Below are 25,128 nucleotides of genomic sequence, written 5' to 3'. Positions count from 1 at the left end.
TAGTTACTGATGATTCAATAAATACAGGATTTTAATTATGTTCCAACTATTTTTTATCCAGTGATTATGCCACTAAAGACACTATTTAAGATTATCAATATTCACATTTATTATGTCAATTTAATATTGTAATGTATTTATAATAAATTAAGTGATTTGATCTCCCTAATGCTTTTAATATAATTCAAAAATATTTTTACATTATATTTGATTGCTAATTATTCATCTAAATAATGTTATTTTAAACACTGGCTTCATATAAATACAGCTCTGAGACGTTTTCCGTTCGCTCAAGCATATCTAACAACACACCACGCGTTCCTTTTTCCAAGCTTTTCCACCTTGTTTTCCAAAACTCTATGGACTTGTCGTGCCGATATGAGACATCAGATCAGCCCATACACGTGCCGTATGTAAGAAAAAAACTATTTCACAGGCGAGCGGCTTATTCGCGGGTGTTGATCCTGGTTCTCCCGAGATGAGCCCCCCTGGCCCCCGGCCTCGGGGGCCACCGAGCACACAGCCAGACGTACATTTCTGAAATTGCGTCATTTATTTCTATATAATCATATTTCACGTGGGACGTGGCTGTGTGGCCCGCGAGAGAGAGGTGGGCAGATTTGTTGCCACGTACCCCCACCGCCGCTGAGCCTCGCCGGGTCCATGAATTTTTCACCGATTTTTAAATTGAATCACTTATATCTAGGCCGACCGATTTGTCCCCATCCCTTTTATAAACAAGTAGGCAATGCGTACAAATACAGATCATATGATGGACAGTGGTGAGAGATATTGCTTATAAATTTAAGCTAATAGTCTCGAATTTCATCTGGACTAACATTTTTTAAGTTTTCTAAAATATACGGTAGATGTAATTTAATAATTAAAATTAAGTATAACTCTTTTCGATTATGCATTTTTAATTTTTCCTAATCTTATGGACGAAATATCAATGATAAATTAAAGATCTCTAAAAAAGTATTTTAGAAATTTTATATGAAACTACTATAAATACTAAAAATTGTAAGAGAAAAAAATAAAGTTATTACTTATGAACCAACATGATATCGATTGTATAAGTCAGACATCTAAAAGACCTGGGATCGAATCCCATATAAACTCCAGTATTTTTCAATTTCTATCGGGTCTGAGAGATCGTAAATAATGGTTATTATATTATTATAATACTGATAGATCTTTACAGATTTACATGTGCGAGATGAATGCCGTCATGGCGCATTTGGGTAAACTGTGGGGTAAGATCATGACGGCCATAATTTAAAATTATTAAATAAAATATATGAATATTTGACAATCATGACTAATTAAATGTTTGTTTCAATATAATAGAGATCGTGCGTCTGAATCACCTACAATATAAGGTGATTCGGAAACGATGGCAGAATTTATTTAATTATTTATTAGTTTATATAAAACTAATTATATTTTAAAAATTTATAATATATTATAATTGTCTCTTAACGTCAGCAGATGTCTTCCATACATAAGGTTTTAAATCACCGCACATTATGGCATAATAAAATATTCGCTCTCCTTAGTCGCAATATAAATCCGGACATTCGACTTACCCCGCACTACACCACCACTAGACAGATGGACGTATGTGATAAAAGTACATTAGCCAGAGGAAAAATCGTTAAATATAATAAGGAGCAGAGGCTGGCTGTCAAATATTAATTCCGTTAAAAATGGCCCCGGTCACAATGGAGCTGAAGAAATTTATCAACCATAAATAGCGGAAAGAAAGTCCGTCTCGATCCTAGTGTGTACACTCATACAGACATGGCGAAGGGAAGAACAATGTCAAGGGTGGTATTATTGGGGTGGACTCGAAGAGTAAAATCGATCTTCGGAAATTGAATATGAATGGTTAAATTGTAATATATTGTTGTTACAATATTCTAGAATGCGGCGATGAATATGGGACGGTTAAAAGGTATTCTATAGAGGTGAGTGGTGTGGATGAAAGATGCCAAATGACCACTCGGGGTAGCGGTAGGTGCTACGGAGGTGGCGGTGGTGGGAGTTGGGTGGTATGGTTGGATGTGTGATGTTGGCCTAAGCGTGGAGACAAAAGCGAATCCAACGTAATAAACCAGGATTGATGAAAAAGCGCTAAGCCACACACATACACACACGGTCGACATTGTTTCGGTCAGACATTCCTAAATGTACCAAACTAGCGGTGTCCAGGTTTTATTTTATTATTATTTAAGTAAACTATAGAGAGAAATAATCAAGTAATAAAAAAATGTAGCAATATTCGCAATAGCTTATTTTGTATACTATCCAAAGATGGATACAATTTTCTCTACTACATCGCTTGAGATTTGCGCTTATGTTAGGTAACTTTAACTCTTTCGAGTGAGGCAATAATGGTTCTTCTTGTAATCATATGGTAACATAGATCATTATTTGAAAATACCTGCCAAAAAACCTATTAACATTCATGAAGATAATTCCTACCCCTACTGCTGTCTTGGCAAAATAATGCTTCTACGCCCATTCAATTTCAATCATTTGTGTAAAGCAATGCTCAATATATTTTTTCCGACTCTAAGAGGAACAGAACAATACTCAAAAACTTTATCATAAAAATGACAAAGAAACTTTTTAATTAAATCATATTGATAAATTAAATCCTTAATATATTTTTGGAACCAATCTAACTTTGCCCAATCTTCATTCCTTTTATTTTATCTAAAGCAGCTTATAATTCCTACCCACTAGATTCTTTGACTCACCGTTTATTATTAAATAGATGTTCCTTGCTTGCAGATATTTACCAGTTCTCCTGTTTTAGAATTACGCAACAGAATGAGCAAAATAAAAAGAGGCGATTCAAATTGATGATAACTGTTTTTTCTGACAATTTATACATGTAAATATTTAAATCTTGCGCAACACATTTTTATATATTTATAAACAGTTTAGGAACCGTTGTTTTAATAAATCCCCGCACTTTAATATAAAGCTATCGCCATCGCTATTGAAGCTGGATTGGTGCGGTCTTTCCGGGACTTCCGTTCGGTGGATGTCCTGCGGAGATTATGAAAAATGGGGCAGCGTCCTTCGGAACTGAAGGTTAGATTAAGGCGATTAGAGAGTGTCTTTGAACCGATTAATCAATACACACAAACACACACGTGTAGGTACTTCATCCGGTATGAGACGGAGGGACAAAGTACGAGTGTGTGATGGTAAATTATTAACGGCAAGTATCATTGTCTAAATGTAAACATTTGTTTTAACGGGGGGCAACAATGGGATGAAAAAATCAAACGGGAAGTGTGCTCCAATTGAAGTGGCGGCTCAACAGCATCCGTACACAATCCACAAAGGAAATAAATTAAAAACGCTTTGATCGCGATCTTACGAGTTTAATATTGAAAGAAAAGCGATATAACAGGGGAGGGGTATACAAGATAGCGTCATCTTCACGATCAAGGGCTTATACCGCGAACGGGATCGGACCCCGGGGCCAAACGCCTAACAATCCTCAAAAGGTATGGACGAAAATAAAAATAGAAAAAAAGGAAATACTATATATATAAGTAAAGGCATCTCTTTCAGAGAATTGTACACAAAGGCAATACAAAATTGTGCTCTGTTTGGAATTGTTTTTTTTTTATGAAATTTAATAGAAGAATACGCAATGCAAGGATCGTATCAATATCAGTGTAAAAGGCAATGAGATACCAATTTGTTGCAATTTTTTTTAAATTTTTGTTTTGGGCTTAACGTCGTATTTATTATTATTTAAAGTAAAAAAGAATATTAAAATCACTAACACAAACTATTTTGCTGTCATGGTGATTTTTCGTAATAAGCTTTAACTAACATTATGACACATAGATTTTTGTGGGAGTAAATTTATCATTATTTAACCTGCCGGGTGGGGACAGATGCCCGTTCTCCTTGAGGGGCCCAACTCGGGAAAAATAATAGCAAGAATATATTTATAAAAAAAGTAGAAACCAACCTCATATAATGAATCTGAACTAAGCTACAGTTGTTTGACATGTGCCTATTTACTGATGCATTTCAGATATAAGTTCCTATAGTCCTTTTTTATACATATTATACAAGATATAAAAAGAGCGGAACATTGCCTTCAAAATCACCCCTTTTCTAGGTAGTATTTTCACAATAAACATTATTATTCAAAGAGACAGATAGTAGTTTTTGACGCGATTGTTGACTTTATTGCATTTTGTAAGTTTAAATAATATTAGAGAAAATTTTCAACGAATATAAATTAGTAGCAGTATTCGATCTGAAAATTCAGATCAAATACCTAAGGAAGAGGCTAAGAAATAACAAAAAATAAACTGTAAAATGTAAGCAACTGTTATTTTCAGTTATGAGTCAAATCAGTTTAATAAGGGACTTGTGCAATTTTTTTTTAATATTCTAAAGTATTTTAATAAAATATATATTTTTAATCTCATCTTTACAACATTGATTAAATTTATAAAAAAAACATTATTGACTAGTTTTACCTAATAACAGGGTGCAGAAGCCTATGTACTTTTCTATCGAAAGGATGAAAAAAATATTCCAGGACAGTTAATACCTTCCATTCGAGATTATAAACAGCACACCAAGACGATTTGGCTGTCTGAATTTCGCACAGTTTTCTGGAGACATTTTTAGCTGTAATCTTCGCCACTTTGACGAAGAACGCAGTTCTATGAGATCCGTAAATATTTATTTTACTCTCATCAGAGGATTTACACTTTATTAATCCAAAACAATCGAGCTTTTGTGTCTATTGGCTAATTTTAGGCGTGTTAGACGCATTTTTCGGTCAATATTTTTTTTTTGGCAGGCAACCGTCTATTTCTTTAAGCCAATATTTTTTTATTATCGGATATTGACACTAACTGACAAAAAAATTGTCTTTTTGATAACCTAATTGACGAACACACAATAGTAGCGAATTTTTTACTTAAACTAAATTGTGGACTATTAGCCATTGTCATTTTTATAAATATTTTTACCACGAAAGATTGCGATCAATTGGATATGTAAGAATATAGACATACCTCTAAATGAGTAATAAAAAGGTTAGAGAAATTTAACTAAAGATTGCGGATATATCTTAAATTCCTTATGATTTCCAGAAGTGACTTTTTTGCACACTAATGTATATACATAATTTATATTATCGTTTTAAATAAAAATAAACTTTCATTGGTGGATCAATGAATAAATAATCTCTCCAGGTTAAAAAAACAACATAAGAACAAGCTAGAAGATTTGCGTATATGTTCATTTCTATTATATAATGTCAAAATAGCTGTCTATGCTCAGTGACTAATATTTTTTTAGAATAAAAAAACCAATTATACATATATTAAAATTTATATTATTATTTTTATAAATAGTATTTCGAAACTATTATATATAATTTTATAAATATAATAAAATTGCTAGGAACAGAGTCCGGTTCAGAAATTATTGTGACTAATTCACCCAAAATAGTAAAACGCTTGCAGTACAGCGACAATACATGGACAAGGTAAAAGATTTGGGTATAAAACTATTTGTGTTAAACCAGCTGTTAATGCTCAGTGACTAATAATTGTTTTATATAAAAAAAAACAATTAGATGATGATGTGCGATTATAACATATTGATTATAGACCCACCCTGTTAGAATACGCATAGGGTTATTACGATGTTTAATTAATTAGGAATGTTTTCATAGAGAATGATAAGCCAAAAAATATTTTTTTTTCACTCACACCATGAAAGATGAATGGAATTCCATTTGAGCGCAGTTGTGCTTCGTTTTATCCGTTATTATTATTTTTTACGCCACCGCCCCTCTATTTCTGGGCACAAGGGCTTGCGTACATAACAATAGTTTATTATCCCCCGATGTAATTTGCTATCCGAAAGCAAGTATTCCGTGTCCAACAATCGTTTGACATTTCCTAAGTGTCCGTGGGCCATTTTTCTGTACTGTCCCGCGACAATGACCCTCCTCCGGCGTGCGGGATCAAACAAAAGACGATAAAGTGGTCGCAGGATCCTCTTTTTAAATCCCATCACGCCATTGTGTATTATTTATTACCCTGCGAAACAATCCACGTCCGCGGAGGACAATGGATCAAAGATCTCGTTGCGAACACCTCCCCCCCCTCCCCTCTACCCTCCGTTCGCCCCCTTTCGCATCTCGTCAATGTGACATATTAATGCAATTTCGCCCCGATAATGCGGGGATGGAATTAAAAATTCTTTAAGGCCTTCGTGCATGCGACGCCCTCGAAAATATTAATTCAATATAAATAATATTTTGTGCTAATACTATAACGCCATTTTCTATTCGTGTCGCACGTTACTACCATAAAATTTATTTTTATAAAATATGACTAATTACCATGATATATTTGACGCTTAATAAAATTGAATTACATCGTCGCGCGACGTGTATTAATAAAATTTCAATTAAGCGGAAAATCCACGGAAAAATTACGTAGCTGAAAAAATCAAAAGGCATGCCAATTCGCGTGCTACGTGTAAAATGCATAATCAGATTATTATTTAGCCTTTTTCTAAGCCGCATATAAGCGTGTGTGTTTATATCATAATAATACCAATAAACGACTAAAGGTGTATGTATGTATTATATAAATATTCATATAAACACATTCATATTATCGGAACGAATCCCTCCATCGACATCCGATTGCGTAAAACTAAATCGTTATATTTATTTATTATTTGATAGTACCATCGTACAAATTACTAAATCGTTATTGTAAAAGTTATATAACTCAATAACTGACGTATCCTACTAGTATAGTTAGACTAATAAATGTATTATATTACGTGCTTGCGTTCCCGAGAATTTTTTCAGGTTCCAATAAGCACAGATATTTCACTTTTCAACCACTTGTCGAATAGCATTAATATTATCCAGGTACTCGCAGTTGGTTTACGCATTGTGGTCTAATCATATATACCATAGGTTCTCAAAGTGAGCAATATCGCCCACCGGTGAAATTTGGTGGGAGATCGAGGAACAATGGAGGGCGACGGAGAAGTGGGCAAAGAGTTATTTTATTAAGAAAAAAATTTTGGCCTGTAATATTTTTAATAAAATAAATATTTTTTGCTTAAAATATAATGCTTTTAAAGATATTTTTAAAATGGCCTAACTTATTTACTTATTTACTTATGTACTATTTTTATATAATTTTATAAGTAAATAATAATAAATAGCATTTTAATTTTTTTAAGTAGCACTGTATAAGTAGCAAAAAATAATTATTTAAATAGCAAAAATGTATATAAATATTATATTAATAAAAATCTCGTGTAAAAGTGTTTTAATTTTAAACTAAAATTAAACAAATTATATAAATATTATTAAAAAAATATTGGCATTGCTACGTTTACAATTTAGTTTTCTGAAGGCGGGCAATGAAAAAAATTATCGTTGAAATGTGGGCGATAAAAATGTTATCGTTGAAAAGTGGGCAATGAGTCAATTAAGTTTAAGAATCTGTGATCTATACCAGGGCTTCTTAAACTATGGAACGACCATAGTTTAAGAAGCAAACGAAACTATCGCGACCCCAAATGGGGTCGCGAGATTTAAATGTAATATATTTAAATACATGAATTTAAATTAAATGTTATAAATATTTTTTTCAAGCTGCTCATTAGAATCATATAACTTTTACTCACTCCCTTATTCATTGGGAGGCTCTTGCAGCGAAAAAAAGTAGCGCCAAAATTGAACGAAGTGCTTCAGGATGCTGTTAACACTTGTGTCCGGTGATGCATATGTGGCATCATCATGGGTTGGACCATTGGCAGCCGCATGATGCGAATATGCATCATGTTTGGTCGACCGTTCTTGGCCGGGGATCAGCATATGCAGTAAAAAAACAAGCACATCCGTCTCATTAAAAAATGATTTTTCCCTTTAATTTTTGTATACTTAACCACTTAACTTAAGTTATTGCAAAAAATGCAGTTATGATGAAAAATAGAGCATATAATTTTTGTAGCTATAATAAATACAATAATACATAAAAAAGATTATGTGAATTGTGCACAGTTTAGTAGTTTGTTAGTAAAATTTCGAAAATATTTCGAGCTACGCAGTCAAATTAAGTATTTATAATATATATTTTCTTTAAATAAAATTGTAATTTGTGAAAAAAATTTGCGCTACTCGGCAAATTAATTAATTATGTATATTTAAAATAAATATGAAAATCCATATTTTTGTGATTCGATAAAAACATGGCTAAGCCTTAATGCTAAAACTACTTTCAATATTGCAAGACGTTTAGTGTTTTTGCATAGGTAAGGTTCATTGGTCGCAATAACCATGACCAATGACTGTTGTTTGTATAAATCGTTAGGAGGTTCTCACTCTTCTAGCGTTGGTGGCAATGTGAAAAGTGAATTTTTGTGCAACTTTTAATTTAATATTTTTTTTTGAGAATTTTTAATTTTATATTTTTGTATATTTCTAAGCAAATTCTAAAACTATATTTTTTCATATGTATGTATATTGTTACCTAATCAATAAATCAGCACAAAATATGTATATATCTTTATTTAATATTTATCTGCGGTCGCGAAGAAACTCACAATCATAAATGGGGTCGTGAATGAAAAAAGTTTAAGAAGCCCTGATCGATACTATGAAACATAAAATACATGCGTCTACATGTCACAAGAACTCCTCCCAAATGGTAAACAGTAGCGACGTGACATTTGTTATTCTGGTTGCCATTTATAGGTCAACTCTGCTATTTTTAACAAGAAAGTTTTAACTATTAAGTTGAAAGTTAAGGTGGACAGAGACATGCTGACGACTGATTACGAGCTACTGCAATACGTGCCAATGAAGCAGCTAAAGAAAATGAACAGAGACGCGTGACGACTGATTTTGTACATGAATACAAGAGACTAAAAATATTGTATGTAGACAAGTATTAAAATGAATTTGTAATGACAGGATGAATAGAATTATTTGTAATGAATTAAGGATGAGTTTAAATATATCCCAGGCGAAGCTATGTAATACATTTAGTTCATTTATCAAATATAATCTAATTGTTAATGAAAATATTTTTTTATATATTTTGTTTTTTTTCTGTGTAAAAAAAAAATATGTAAATTATATTCGCACGGTTAAAGGAACTAGCAAACTGTTTTGATATGATGGCAATTTATCAAACGCGATTGATACGCACATGTATTCAATAGATACAATTTTAAATAAGTTAAAGAACTTCTATGTAAACAATGTCTGATAATGAAAAATAAGGTTTATGATTTATTTTTAAGCAAAAATTTAATAAGTAAGTGTCGGCAGTTTGACATTTAATTGCGCTAAGCTTTGATCATACATTGTATTGGTATGGTTCATTGGTCGCAATGGCCATCATCGAGGGTTAGGACGACAGAGTCGAACGGGCTGCTGTCGGTCTAAATCGTGAAAACGTGAAAGGTTTTGCTCGATTTTATTGAGGTAAACGTAAGAATAAAAAGCCTTTTACAGGCTCATGTTCTAGAGTTAGTGTTCTTTGAATTACAAAAGTTTTCAAGGGATGAGCAATGACGAGACGGACTGACTTAATCATCGGTAATCATGAATAAGAATGATAAGAAGATTTAAATATTCGCATATGATAATAACAATCAAAGACAAATATAGCAAACAATCTCCAGAACAACCTTAGGTGTATATTATATAGCACAAGCACGACACGACACACCGTTAACACTCTCGACTCTCGTTCGAAGCGCATTAGGCCGAACTAGTCTGGGCTTTTACTGTTGGGAAGTAAAACAATCGAAATGGGCTGGTAACCGCTCTCGTGATTAGGGCAACAAGGAAAAGGGCACTAACGCCGTCTCGGAATTTTATGATTATTGTTTACCGCGGCCGTGATCACCTTTGTTCCGAAGCGGTTAGTAATAGTGCGCCGCCGGGACTAGTAACGCTAATTTACATCGGCGATCCGAAAGCGAGATACTAATTCCTACCACCACTGATAGTGTTCTACGCGTGTACATACATAGGTACACTGGTGGTATGAAGGTGGGCTTTGCGCGATTCCTTGGCAAGGCATAAAAATCCAATTAAACACTTGTGCAACGCGGGAGCTGAAAGTGCTCTCGGCTGTTGGGCTCGAGTGTGCTACAAAAACGGGGATCGTTTAACTTCGATCTACTCGTGTGTAGTAATTACGCTCGCGAACGTACCTGAACAGGTTTGACAGTTTGCTGAACATGTTGTCTCAATGTATGTGCATGTGTATGTACATAAGCGTGTGCTTTCGAACGATGTGAGGCGATAAAATCGCTGGAGAAAAATATATGATATTAATGTTTCTAGGAACACTAGGTCAATCTGTAACGTGTCGTAGCGGAGTGCCTTCATACTTTTTTTATAGCTTTATAAGATTCTTACACTGCTGCCTAATACCTAGTAATGATTCTATAAAATCTTTTGACTTTACAACGGAACAATATTGATAACTACCGCAGTAGAAAGACATATATATGTTTTTGGTTCTTGAGAAATATGGAGTTCAATCTGTTTTGCAGTAATGTTTCACGCATTTTCACTGTGCTAATATCATAATTGCTGACCCCGACGTGACCGATCAAATTAAAAATGGTTCAAGAGCGCAAGCAGCACACGTTCAAGATCACACACACGATAGATTGTGAACAAGTTTAAAACGGATGCGGGCGCTCGAAGAATTAAAAGTTGCAACGACCCACTCTACGCACCCTCAATGGCACAATGATACGTAAAACTCGACGTCGAGCACCCTGTATGCTGTATATAAGCGCACGGGCGGCACTCCTCTAGAGCATCAATTAATCCCGGGGATTAATGATGACAATTAAACGCAACTCGTGAAAAACGCTCGGTTTAAAAAAATAAACCTTCGGGTCCTTGAGCCTGCGAAAATGTACACATTTTAGTCTGAGCATCGGGTTTAATTAAAATAATTAATTGACCCTTTAGAGCACGGATAAATTATTCCCAATCAAAGCCCGGGGGGGGGTACGGCGCCGGTGACCGCAAACACTCCTGCAGGACCCCTCAAGATGCGGAAATCTCTTAGTGGGGAACGCCGCAATCGACTGCAGGAAAACCGCAGGACCCAATCGGACCCATCGGAAAACCGACCGCATCGTACAAGACAGGACACAAGTACCGATTAACCGCAAGATGCCTGCGGGACTTTGGTAATCCGTTAGGATTGAATATGTGAGGGGTATCAAAGCAATAGCAACATTTCCTTAATTCTATATTTTAATTGTAGAAAATTTTTAAAACATTTAAATAAAAATGTAATTAATAATTAGTTTTGCTTACTACATTCATAACTGAGGATATATTAGCATGTAGAGTACGCTCGAGATAAGGATTCCGGTTTGTTATTGTGTGCGTGAACTGTGTGGCTCAAAACAATTTCGCTCAGAATATTTATTTTTTTTATTTTAAAAGAAAATATATGTTTATTTAACATACATACATCTGAGCTAAGTTGGAAATTTCAACGGACAATTAAAAATATATTACATATATAATCGAAGAAACCAGACATTGAAGTCATTAATTAAATATTTGCAAAATTCAAAATCTTTCACTAGTCAAAAAAATAATTAATAACTAGTCTTTAGCTATTCTTCAAAAGCAAAAAGATATAAAATGGGGAAAGAATTTATTCGCAGATTGTTTAATGGCTCGACGACTCTATTAAATCATTAGAATCCATTGAATGAATTAAAAAATTATCATTGGCGCAACGATAAGAATAATAACTTTTTTAAGCCTTACAGAGAATAGTGTAAAAAAACCAACAACGTACGGATTAATGGTAAAATAGTATATCTTAATCCACGGGTAAGAGAACGAATAACTAACAGTGTATATTTGAAGAACCCAGATATGCCCAAGAAATTTTGTTCTCTTAAAATTTCATTTATAAATAAAAAACAGTGGCACGAGTTTAGTGACCTACCCATGGGACAGTGGGCATATCTGGGTTAAACCAATATCAACACAAAATTATTTAAAATAAATCACTAGAGAAGATCGAACTTCTGTGCCACACTGCACTTTAATGACGAATACCAGCGTTGACGAATCAGCGACTGTCCTTAAAAGAGAAAGCGAGACAACGAAGTACACGCTACATCGCTTCACCCTCTCATATACATGTACACGCACACAATAACAAACCAGCATCCTTATCCCGAGCGTACTTTAACTGACAAAAATGTAATTACGAGATTTTAAAAAATTTGTAAACTGACCTATATTTTTATAATCTACAACAAAATTAATGTAATAAGTCAGATTGATATGTTATGTGAATTCATACATCTATAATAAACATTAATATTTATGAATTAAACTTTAGTTTTAAAAACTTCAGCTGAATCATTCTTTCTAATTTCAATCTAACAGGCTTTTGATAAAAAACATTTGCTAGAAATATTGAGCACATTGCGAGTAACATCAATAGCCAATTTATAAGCAAAGCAAGTTATTTCAAAATAGGATATTTAGGTGGATTAGGATCACATGCAAATGTAAATTAATATATGTGGCGATTAATCGGTGAAATGTCGCTAGCAATAACTATATCCAAAAAGAGAATATATTATAAGTTCGAACATAGTATTTGGAATATAGTACGTAGTAGGCTACGCTGAAGTACCAACCTAAGAAGAAAGCATCCACTATCCGGCTACAAAGTTCGAAATCCAAGAATTGAACCAGATCTTCGGATAAGTCAATTGGAGAACCCCCCTCCCCATGAAAAGATCAATACCATACAAATATGCAATACGTTATAAACTGAAATAATGCATATACATTTCAAAATATGATTTGCTTTGCGACTGTTTTTATAAGAAAGTGGAGATATCCGTAATATAAAAACTTTGGGTACATTCTGAACTAGGCGACCCGTCGGCGGCATTAACTGATTATAAAGAAATCTCGTGAAGGAGCCCTTAGAATGTAAAAAGGAGAAGCGTCGGAAGAAAAAGAAAAACAAGAAAGATCGCGAGCAATTACACGCTCTGTTGTAATGTTAAATCGGGCGTCTGCAGGCGCCGTAGTTAACGATGGGCCGTAAAGGCATAAACACCTAGGAACATGTGTACTTTCGGGGTTAAGTTTTCAGCCGAGAGTTCCGGTCTCGAGGAAGGGTTTACCCTAGCTGGGGTGTCGCATTCATCAGCCGGCCCGGAGACGTATACCTCCTTTTGTTGGTCAATAATGGCCGGGGGATGGTTACCCTCAAGACGGCCAGGGGACGAGGCTCGGCGATAGTTTTATTTGCAGTGGTTTTTAAATAAGAAAATATACTTTTACAAAGGAACTTGGAATTTTGTTAAAAGCGAATTTGAACTGCTATTCTGTCAGCGAGCAATAATTTGGAGTTTGTGTTGCGAAATGAGAGCTATTTCAACTTATTAGAACATAAAATGAAATATTCTTATTATAAGAAAGGATTCACAGAAAAATCATTTGTGTCTGAATATAGATATTTTAATTACAATTATGTAAGATTACCTATTGAATATTTGATAAACTCTAGTTTTTTATCTTGGAACACGCACGTTCGTTGCGATTACGTTGTTAAATTAGCCTTCAGCGTGAGTATTCCAAATACTGAATCTATATTATTTGGCCTTGCAGATATATTATTTACAAAATAAGTACATATTGCATATATCTTTAGTTTTATATAAAGTACTATAAACTCGAATAAGTTTTTTGATTATTAATGTCAGATACCCAGAATTAACGAGTCGAATTTTTTTTTTTAAGTATTACACCTAAACTAAAATAAAAGATAAAGAAGCAGTGTATTTCAGCTTCTATTATTCTCACTCATTAAAGTTGGCCGACATTTTGGATCATCAAGAAGTCAACATAAGATCAGATGCCATTTTAGACTAGTATTGTCACGTCAATTTTAAGCGCGATCGCGATCACACGTTTACTGCAATGCTTATCACTATCGCGAAATGTAATATATAATATAAGGTATTCTTATGCAGCAGTGGAAACATATGGAGTTTATGATTAGATAAAAATAATTCTAAGCAATGTCTAAGAACTAAGATAATGACATTATATGATACATTGGCGATACTTTAACAAGAGATGTATCAAGTGACTATCTGACACATTTAAAACAACATTGCCAATAGTTGTTTCTTCGCCGGTTTAACCGCAATCTTACGTATTTTGGACAAACATGTTTCTACTATTTATTAGAATAGGACAATTATAATGTGTCTTATTAATATTTTAAAGCATTTTCAATTGAGGTAAATATTTTTATCACAACAATACATATGTCAAATTTACTTTAATCACCTGGATGTTCATCATTAATATATTTTCAATGCTATTTCCAGGTCTTCAATGATATAAATGGATATTTAAAAATAGCACAAGAGCGCCTGGAGGAGCCAAGAAAAAGCAATTAACATCCGCATAGTCGATTTTTAAGCGTTCGCCCCGTGAAATTTGTAGACCCCGCCGTAGACCGTAGTCGCTACGAGGGGCATTTTCACACACTACAAAACAACGAGAACAATAAAGTGGCGTGGAATACGGTAGGTTTGTTTTACAACCGGTTTCTGCCCACTTTAAGCGTAAGTCACCTCCGGATATTGCCCACGTGAGATGGGTAGGCCAACGTTTGTTCAACTAACGCCATATTTCTAGCGAGATCATACATTGTGCTCGTACACGCACAAATACACGTGTATGTATGTATGTACATACCTAGATTGAGAATTAATTAACCGAACGAAAGTAAATAGCGCAGTTTAAGTAACTGAGCAGCTGTGCGCGTCGAGATGCATAAACGAATTGCAGAGCCGGATTAATCATTCGAATTTTAATTTAATATGGAACCAAGCCAGAACCTTGAGGGTTTTAACGTTGGGGCAATTAAATACCGCAACGACTCTCTCTAGACAAATATATAGATAGTTTTACACATTTTAAGAAAGTATTTGTATAGAAAACTGTATACAATATATAAAACTAGTTTTAAATATATCTACAATATATAAATTTAGAAAATATCCTTGTAAGCATTGATACGTTAATCTCGTTAAATCAATCAATAATTTTATTGTTCAGTTATATCATACTTATAAATCACTAGCAATATTTAAGTTGTAATATACAATCGACATATAGTCTATTGTAATATTTTCAACAGTGAAAGCTTAAAAACATCATTCATTCAACATTACATTGTACTCTCTAATGTCTGCCCAGTGATTAGTCAGTCGCTCTGAGGGAGAAACCGGTATGTGTAAAAGTACACAGGGCAGAATTGAATTATTGATCTCGAGTATTAATAATATTGTTCCTTTTTATGTAGTTATACGCGTGTTTTATATTATATATTAACATTTTTCCCTTTTGAAACACGCTTTTTTATGTTTTTATTTTACTTTTTATTTATTAAAAAAGTGTTTTATTTGTTCTAACACACTATTGTTTTAACAAATTACGCGAATAAAGCGTTTGAAAACTTAGCACACATGATTTTGAAAACGTAGCACAATGAATACGTCTAACAATAAATAATTCCGAGCCCTATTATTGATAATACACCATAGCAATGCCTACTATCACGTCAGACTCAAATCAACAAAATAAATTTTGTCAATATAAACGCGTGGAAGGTAGCATTATTGCTAAAAACAATAGTTATGGCCACTTAGCCATTATGTCTGACTACCCCTAAGTGTAAAAATAGTTAATGGTTGAGAATTGTATATAAAAAACATAAAAAACTCTGTGGCAAATGTGAATTTATCTTTTATTTTAATTGATCGAAATAAACACGAAAATGATTGGTTGTAGGTATTGAAGACCAAACATATTAAATACCTGTTTAGAAGATCCACACAATTTTTTGTTACTTCAGACTAGAATTCAGACCGTTGCTATATAATAGTCTTATTAGATATACTTATGTATGTATCATATATGAACTAAGAAATATTGAAATAATTTGTAAATAAATTTAGCTAAGTTTAAAACCAATATTAATAAATAATCTAATAGTTCACTTGCAACTAATTACATACGTTCCATACATATCTGGATGTGTATTATTGTCTGCATAGCATTTTAAAGTATCAATTTAAAAGAAAGGGACAAAGAGTGTCTCCGTTGAACTGAAATTCTCATCTAAAAAATCTAGCAATCAATGTATTCTACACATTTAGCGTTAATCTGCGTAAAATTATGAATAAAACTATGGTGAATCATATTAAATTATTTTAAAATATCTACATAGTATATGTATATAATCTATATAAAGTAATTTAATATAGTACACACCGTTATATAGTCATTTATACACGGTGCTAAATTGCATAGCAGTTCCGGAGACAGTGCATTTCAATTTATCAGTCGTAACTTAATTATAAGATTGCGAAGAAAAAATTTAATTTGAAATGTCACTTCCAGGTCAAAATGTAAGTGGCTTAGGCGTCACCTTCCGGTGCTAGGACGGAATGTTTCGGATTCGTTTTATTCAATTAGTTTTGTGGTAGTGTTGAGATCGGTTCGTTTGAGCACAACAAATATATAACATTAATCTATGTTATAACTTTAATATATATATATTGTAAACAGATGTTTGGAAGATATGAGTGACATTAAAAATGATGATATTGTCAATACATATACTAGGGGTAATACATTAATAAATTATAATATGACTGTTCCGTGTTCTGTAGTATATTTGTATCAGTAAAAATATGCAAACAAATAATAAAATGTATGCCAAACATTAAATTTGAGGTTATGTTCCAATAATACAAATCAGCTGACGTTTGAACAACTGGCGCATCTTTCATCGCAAATATGAAGATTTGTTATCCGCGTATGTCGTTTGGTATTAGAAGCAATTAAGACTTACTTGGTATTTCGGGCTCTCTTCTGTCTCAAGCAGTTTGAGGTTCAACGTCAAGACGCAAGATTCGGACGAATGCCACATGTACAATATGTCATCTTTGCAGTCCAGCAAGCTCTGAGTCTTAGTTTTGTCTTCCGGCAAGCTTTCTTTAAACACGGAGAATATTTCGTGGCTTTGAAGCCTCAGCAAAACTCCTGCCCCGGCCATAGTTAACCTCAACGCGTTGACAGATAAACCGACGCGAAGTTGTTGCGCGACAGTGCCAGACGCTGCTGCGGCGAGTCGAGGTACTAATTACGTAAACAACTTTGAATATTCATAACGGCTAAAAATAACAAAAATGATTTAATTTAAAAAATATTTTTATTAGTAATTAGATAATTGATTTATTTAAATGTTGCTACATAAATGAATTGTATTTATATGTTTTTAAGAAGCATTTTTTAAAACAAATATGTACATGGTCAATTTCTGTCGGGTTATGGGTTGAACTATCGAATTTATGAAAAAAATATTGTGCCATCTGTATTACATCCGCTAAAAATGGCGATGTTTAACCTTTTTTACTATCAATAACAAGGAGGTTCTATTCTTCAAGACCCGATATTCAGAACGATTACGGATCGGAAATCGGAAAATTCTGTTTTAAAGCCAAAAATATCTATTATTCTTTGATTTACTTAGACAATTTCTGGCGGAACTAGAATATTTAAAAGAAGCGTTACAAGTCGAAAACCACACTAATGCTTAGTTATCTTTGAGAGACATACATATATTCTATTATATTTGTCTTACGACCTTTTCAACAAGTCCTGCACAACTAATTTTAACGCGACAAATATGAGTGGTCCCGATAATGAATTTTAATGTTTTTTCATGAAATTTTAATTGGGACGTAATTATAATTGTTAGTTATTTGAGCAGAAAAATAATGTTATCGATAATCACATTTTTTATCAATGCTGTCACTTAGAAATGTTTCTTGAAAGTTGCATAGAAAATCTTAAAAAAACGAAATATAATATACATATCTGTTTTCCACTCATGCAATAATTAAAATTTTTATTATTGATATGAGAGACAAGCTTTTTCCAAGGTAAAAGATAAAGGTTGATATGTCGGGGTTGAAGATTTAAATATAATAAAAAAAGTAAATTGGGGCAGGTACTTTATATTTTGTTTATTTCATTCAAAGTGTATGTAAGCATGTCAAAAACCATTGTCACATTGATCGTGACAATAGTATTTGGAAGCTATGGACAGCACTTATTTGTAATAACGCAATGACTCATTGGATCGAAGTAATGTGGTTTTTACAGCTTCTGCGCAATTTCTGTGTCGAGCTGTAAAATTTTATCACGATCGCCTTTTTTATTCGCCGCAGACAATCAAAAAGTTTACGTTCAAAGTGTGCGCTCCTCCATCTCCGTCATTGATAGAACCTCTAGTAAGAAGAACAGAGGTTATCGCACTTCGCAGAGACTCTGTTATAATAAAATCGCTATCTTTTAATTAGATTATGTAAATTTTATATCCACGATATTTCAGGGGTGGTGAGGACGAAGACCGCCGCGCGGGGGTGTTGTATTCATAAATTTATTAATCATTTTGGACGAATCCGGCGTTCGAGTTACTTCACCACGCGCATAAGCAATCAACCGTGATGAATGGCGTAGAGGAGATGATTTTTTCTCATACTCAACAACGGTGGGGTACGTTTCTGGAAATTTTGGAGGAATAAATTAAATGAAAATTAAATTAATCGACGAACTCGTATCGTTTCTGTTTAATTTATACAAAGAATTATTAATTTCGCGAGAGGATCGCGTATTTGTTCGACTTGTTTTTGGGGGTCATTATTAATGTTTAAAAATAGACGTTGGAGGGAGGCAATTTGCTTATAATAACCTAAGCGGCGCCTTTATTGTTTTTATCCGAATCACTGAGTTTTATTTATTGTTAATTTATTTAGTAGAAATTTAATGATCTGATATATTATTTCGATGCGTCATTATCCCATGTATATAATATACAATACATACATATTCTACATACATTCACAAAAACATTTGTACATATATGAACAAAGCAAAATAGCACATGGCTTTCAACAAGTAGATAGAAAAACAATGCAATAAAACATATAATTGTGCAAATTGTTGCACAGCAAATAAAAACTTAAATTGAAATTAAAATGTCAATCATAATTCGATGAATCAAAATTGTTTCATATATAAATGATATGCCCAAAATTATCATATAAAATACAATCAAATTACATAAACTAAATAAATTAATTTCACATAGAAATCATGAAACAATAGGTGTAACTGTGATAATGTTTAAAACACAGGGGCTATTTAACAAATTACCGAAAAGAAATATCCGTTGCTTTTAGGATTAACAGAAACACACATTTTATTTTTATTTTTTATTAAATTTTCCGTCGTAACCTGACAGGCGTAAGCCCAATGCGTTACAACGGGGTAAATCTGTACTAATTGAGTAAGTCAATCAGATATAATGAATACCTACGAGTAAGTATTAACCACCAGACTGAAAGTCTGGGAATCGGTAACATCTTTATTAATAATTATTATGTGTAATATAATTTATAACTAATAGATGTCATTGCAGCTGGAGCCGGTTTACTCTAAATAGCGCATTTTTTATCAATAAAAATTCGAGTGCCGCTGCCGGGGCTGGAACCCGTAAACTCAGAGCTACTAGTCTGAGACTTTACGAACTACGCTATTCCGTCCTTCATGACAAATAATTAGATCTTTCTTCTTCCAGACATACCCACAGGAGGTGTTACACCGTATATTAAAAAATATATAAATTATAATATACTATTTAAAATTGAGAAAGATAAAGTAGACTGGTTCATCACGGTATAGATATTCGTTGAAAAAACTCCCATTGCTAATTTTTATGTTTAGCCCACTTAGATCTCCAAATAGTGATCCAAAATCGATCTTGAAATTGATAAATAATTTTTCAGAATAGAGTCCTGATAAAATTATGGTACCGGTTAAATTGGAGATTGGAATTTGAATTAGAACAAATATGAGGATTTTTATACATCAAAAATAGCAAAAAGGGCAAAAATAAAAGGTGTTAACGATAAGAGAAACTAATAACTCGAGAACATTATTAGATTTAGATTTTACCAATAGTAAAAGGGTGCAATGTAAATTTAAAATAACTCCAAGAATTTCTGATCATTTTATTTTATATATTTAAATAGAAAAACATAATGGAATTACGATTAAAATAATAATGGATAATTAAAAACAATAAATTAAGAATAGATAGGTAGATAAAAAATACATGTTAATATTTCATAGAACATTGTGGATAGTAAAATAAAAAGAAAATGTAATTTTAGAACAGAATTCAACCCAAAACCGTGGTTTAATGATGATGTTAAGAATGATTCAAAAAGAAAAATCCTACAAAATATTTTAAATAATATAAACCAAACGAGAAGAGCAAAAAGTTTTAAATTAAAAAATAGCACGTATACCAACAATGAAAAAATATAGCAATCAAAGAATTAAGAATATCTAAAAAATCTGTGTAAATAACAATCAGGATTCAGAGAAAAACATTACAATGAGACTGACTACAATGGTTCTTGGCCAAGGATACGAACAATATTTTTGGAGCAGTTTCCTTAGATTTCAAGAGAATTCTCAATACAATTAGAGATTATATGTATAGGTGATATAATTTGAAAATTGTTTGCTAATTATATAAAAAAGATGAAGTAAAAAAATAAAATAAATAATTTTTAATTTAAGGAGAAAATAATATTTCATGGTGTACCACAGGGTTCAAAATTAAGATCATTGTTGCTTATAATATATAATAATGAAATAGTTCATACAATAGAAAAGTGTAAAATATATCTGTTTGCTGACAACACATTAATTTATTGCATAGATGTTAAAGCAGTTATGATTAACTTAAATAACGAATTAGGAATAATAGAAAGATGGATAAAAAATGATGTACTTAAATTATAGGAAAATAAAATCAATTCTATGATTTTTAATTATATTATAAATTAATTATATGATACAATTATATGTTAGAAACTATTATAATATAAAAATATGTGCAATATGATAAACACTATCAATGTAGTAATTATAATAATGATATTGGTAAGTAACAGAATCTAATCCTTCAAAATAAATTATCGTAATTTTACGAAACACTTAACCAGAACCCACATTCGTGGAATTCATAATTATTCACATATACATACCATCAGACAAAAGTTCAATAATTAAATTATCAGTTACTCTCTATAATGAGAAATTAGGCCTGTGTGTTTTTTTTTTATATTATTTATTTAGCCCATCATTGTTTATTATACTTGGTATAGATGTGATTTAATTTATAATACACACAATGTTAGAGGCGAATCAATACGAGAGACAAGATCACCGACTTCGTTAAGTGGATGAAGAATTTCATTTAGCCGGCTTCTCCCCTTGTCTCGGATAGAGGAGATATTAAATAAACGAAATATTTTTGTCCTTGCTAGAAATTAAATTGTGTTTATCCAAGGCAAATATGTTGGACGATAAATTAAAATATCGAAAAACGCGATACCCCACCTGTCTCGTTTGCGAATTTGAAGGATTTCCGTTTATTAAGGATCAAAATTGCCCCCATCCATTACAGACCATATTACCGTAAATGTAGGCATGTATAATAATTTATTATTGGCAATATTGCGATTTGATGTTTTGCTGCATAATTAAGGACCTCTCGTAATCACCGCAGATATTCTGCACTCACCCTCCGTTTTAATAATGATGGACATGAAAGCGCTATCCTGCTTTGCAGATAGACATAAAACTCTGATGTGCCCTGTCTTTCACCGATGTTGAGGAGTTTTGTCGTTGATACTTCCACAATGCTTTCATAGTAAAAGCGAGTACATACTTTTCAGTGTTGCGACGGAGTGCAGATACTTATTAGTATAATATGATAACTTACACGATATGAACTCCATCAAGTTATGTAAATAATAAATAGCAACTTAACATAATACATGTTAAACGAAATATTAAAAAATATTTGCACTTTTTGTCACATATGTATACTTTATATAAAATTCTACAATAATTTCATTGATCACGTTTTTAATATTTTCACGTAAAATCCATAGTTTATGTCAAAATATTAAGAATGGAAGTTTTATAGTGAAACTGCAAGCTAGTTGTATAATATAACTGCTTTTTTACAATAATTAGTCAAAAGCATAATAAAAATATTTGCTATTGTAGTTATTTACGATTTGCCAGAAACATTTTTTTTGTCTCGCCGACAGTATACAAGCGCAAATGCCAATCACTTATTACGGTGAATTAGAGCCAGTCGGATAAAAAGAGGTGTTTATACAAAAACGACCGTGAAAAAACCATAAAAGCAGCCGCTTCCCATTTCACATCAAATCAGGTCTTCTTGCTTTAAAAAAAACTAAAATATCCCTCGTAAAACGTTTGTTTTATATTCGGAATTAACAAACAATCAAGGGTTAAGAAAAATAAATTAACTGAGAAGCCAAATAACTAATATATATAGTTACATATCAAACATATGAAAACTTTCAGAAGAAATGCAAGGTTACTGCTTACTGTAGTTTTACTTAGGCCGAGTTCGGTTCTGCCTGCTCTAAAATCTAATATTTATTAAATAAAAAATATTGAAAAAAATATATATTTTAGTGTTTTACAATTTAAATCGTTAAAATCAATTTCGTAGTTCGTTCTCAAGCGCGCCCAAAACCGGGGATTTCCCTTTCAAATTTGCTTACATGTGACAGTTCTTGTCATTTGCCAAGCGCTAGCTGCGCCCATTTCTGTGCAATTAAATAAACAGCGAAATATGTTACAATCACGGAGTTTTTCTTACAAATTGTCAATTGAAGATGATTCAAAGTGATGTAGCACTTGAAATTATAGATAATATAATTAAACTATAAATTATGAGTGTGTCAGTAAGTGTTGGGTTATATGAATATTATATCACGGTTATTCTAACAAAATTACTATTGACTTTCCAGGATCTAATATTAAAAGACAAACAGCGGTGATTGGGCAATTGAAGGTATAATTATCAAAGTTAATTAAATATATTACAATGCTAGTAATAATGAAAAATCTCGTATTAGTGTAAATAAAAAGTTACATTTTACCCACTATATAGTATCGTTTACAGTAAATTTTCAGAAGCAATGATAGATCTAATAACATTTACGTATGGCAAACAATTATTGTATGACATATTGCGACAATTTTGAAGAAGATGAAGAGATGCCAATCTACTTGTTTAATCCTTTACAGTTGTCGTTTAAATTTAATTTATGGATTATATCAGTAGTAATAATGTTCAATGTTTACTCTTGATAATTGTCTTATTATTTTTAATTATTTTTCAGAAGCAATGATGGAACAATTTGATAGAATTAGTATATATAAACAAAGAGTGAATCTTCTTATGTTGAAGCCACTGTCAGAAAGTATTATCTTTTTAAAATAACATACTACATACATTTGATGTAACTGAATATCTTGAATTTGGCTATTCCGAAAGAGGAATGATAGCACAGAACAAAAAATTAATAAAAACCATGACGTATTTTGCCATATCGGAATTAAAAATAAACCACTCTTAGATATTTTGGCTATCGATTATTCCAGGTATGCAATCACATATTTATAATCATTGTAAAATGTCGTTTATTAGATAACATCCAAGAAACTACACATTTATAAGCTGTCCGTTGGCTGATATATAAAGCGTTCCCACTGCGACAGCGCCGATTTGATCGACATAGACTTTTAATCCTCATACATACTAAGGATATATTACACGTTCACGTTTAAAACATACCTAGTTTATTTGCAATTCTTAAATTCTAACGTATATGTGCATTAAATCGGAATCAATGATAATGTTTATGTAATATAAAAGGAAAAACTCACTTTTCGACCTCGGAGCTCGGCAACGGGAATTCAAAATTTGAAGATTTCATTACGAAGATTGTTTTATGATTGTTTATCTTGTTTAATCAATGTTTTATTCTAATCTTCAACACATTATGTATATATTTATTTTCATAGTTATAACACACCTAGTTAATTTGCAATCCGATTATTTATATTCAGTCAAATGACGAATTAATGAAAATTATTGTCACGTAGCAAAATTTTGTTATTAAATAATAATTGCTTAAGACTGTTGCCACGCTACTGTCGGCCATCTTGTTTAATATTTGAATGCTTATTTTTGATTGGTCGAAACAACAGAACGCATTTCTGGCGCCTCGAAAAGCAATGAAGCAAATTAAATTTTTATTATTATTTATTATTATAATTACATATATTTCCATTGTTAACGTGTATTATTATACAGCGTTCATACAAAGCGATACGATTTACAGAGTAGAGAATGTTTCATACTAAGTTATGCGCGTTCGGAAGCGGCTTAGAACAATTCTATTATATATAGATTTATAAATAAATATACTTCGTATACTAAAAAATCGATAAAATTTTACAAAAAATAACAGACAAGAGAATACTAATTGTAAAGTACAAACTTAAACTGTTTTAAAATTTTTATAAATTATATAATAAGCGTATCTTACATCGTCATCGTCTAATTTGAATACTAACAAGAGAAGTGATAATAAAAGTTCGAATCATGATTGTTCACGGATCCTACTGTAGTCATAACCATGCGACCATTAGGCATATTAAAACACGGCGTGTCATACGTCACCTCAGCGGGGGATGACGTATAAACGTGAAATTAGGAATAATAATCACATCGAAAGGGAGTCGAATGTTTTTCTTATCACATGTCCATGGGGCGAAGCCATCCGAGCGTGTAATAAGAGGGCGGCGCGGCGCGATGCCCTGTGAGATTTGTTTTGATATATGCAGTTCGGCTCCAGTAATACGAAAATGTATGGCCGACAAGAATGGAGAGAAAATAATGCGAGGCGATGGGGATCCGCCACCCCCCGCCCCTACATCCGATGATTTATCGACTTCCATTACGAATGTGTCATACACGTTTTTATCATTATTTCGGCCAAAATAATAAT

General features: G+C 32.5%; 1 protein-coding gene across 1 annotated transcript in view; it reads right to left on the bottom strand.

Moving 5' to 3' along the window:
- mbo (Nuclear pore complex protein Nup88) overlaps positions 1 to 17,222 on the bottom strand; it is a 99,596-nt gene extending 82,374 nt beyond the window's left edge. The window contains exon 1 of the mRNA XM_088186617.1: positions 16,998 to 17,222. Coding sequence (XP_088042743.1) covers positions 16,998 to 17,201 — 204 coding nt within the window. The 5' untranslated portion in view covers positions 17,202 to 17,222. The remainder of the gene's footprint in view (positions 1 to 16,997) is intronic.
- Between the last annotated feature and the right edge of the window lie 7,906 nt (positions 17,223 to 25,128).

This window comes from Plectrocnemia conspersa, unplaced genomic scaffold, assembly GCF_051122295.1.
Source record: "Plectrocnemia conspersa isolate PC_06_02 unplaced genomic scaffold, ASM5112229v1 ptg000005l, whole genome shotgun sequence".
NCBI lineage: Eukaryota > Metazoa > Arthropoda > Insecta > Trichoptera > Polycentropodidae > Plectrocnemia > Plectrocnemia conspersa.
Note: the sequence above shows the minus strand (reverse complement) of the source record. Positions and strands in the feature narration are given on the sequence as shown.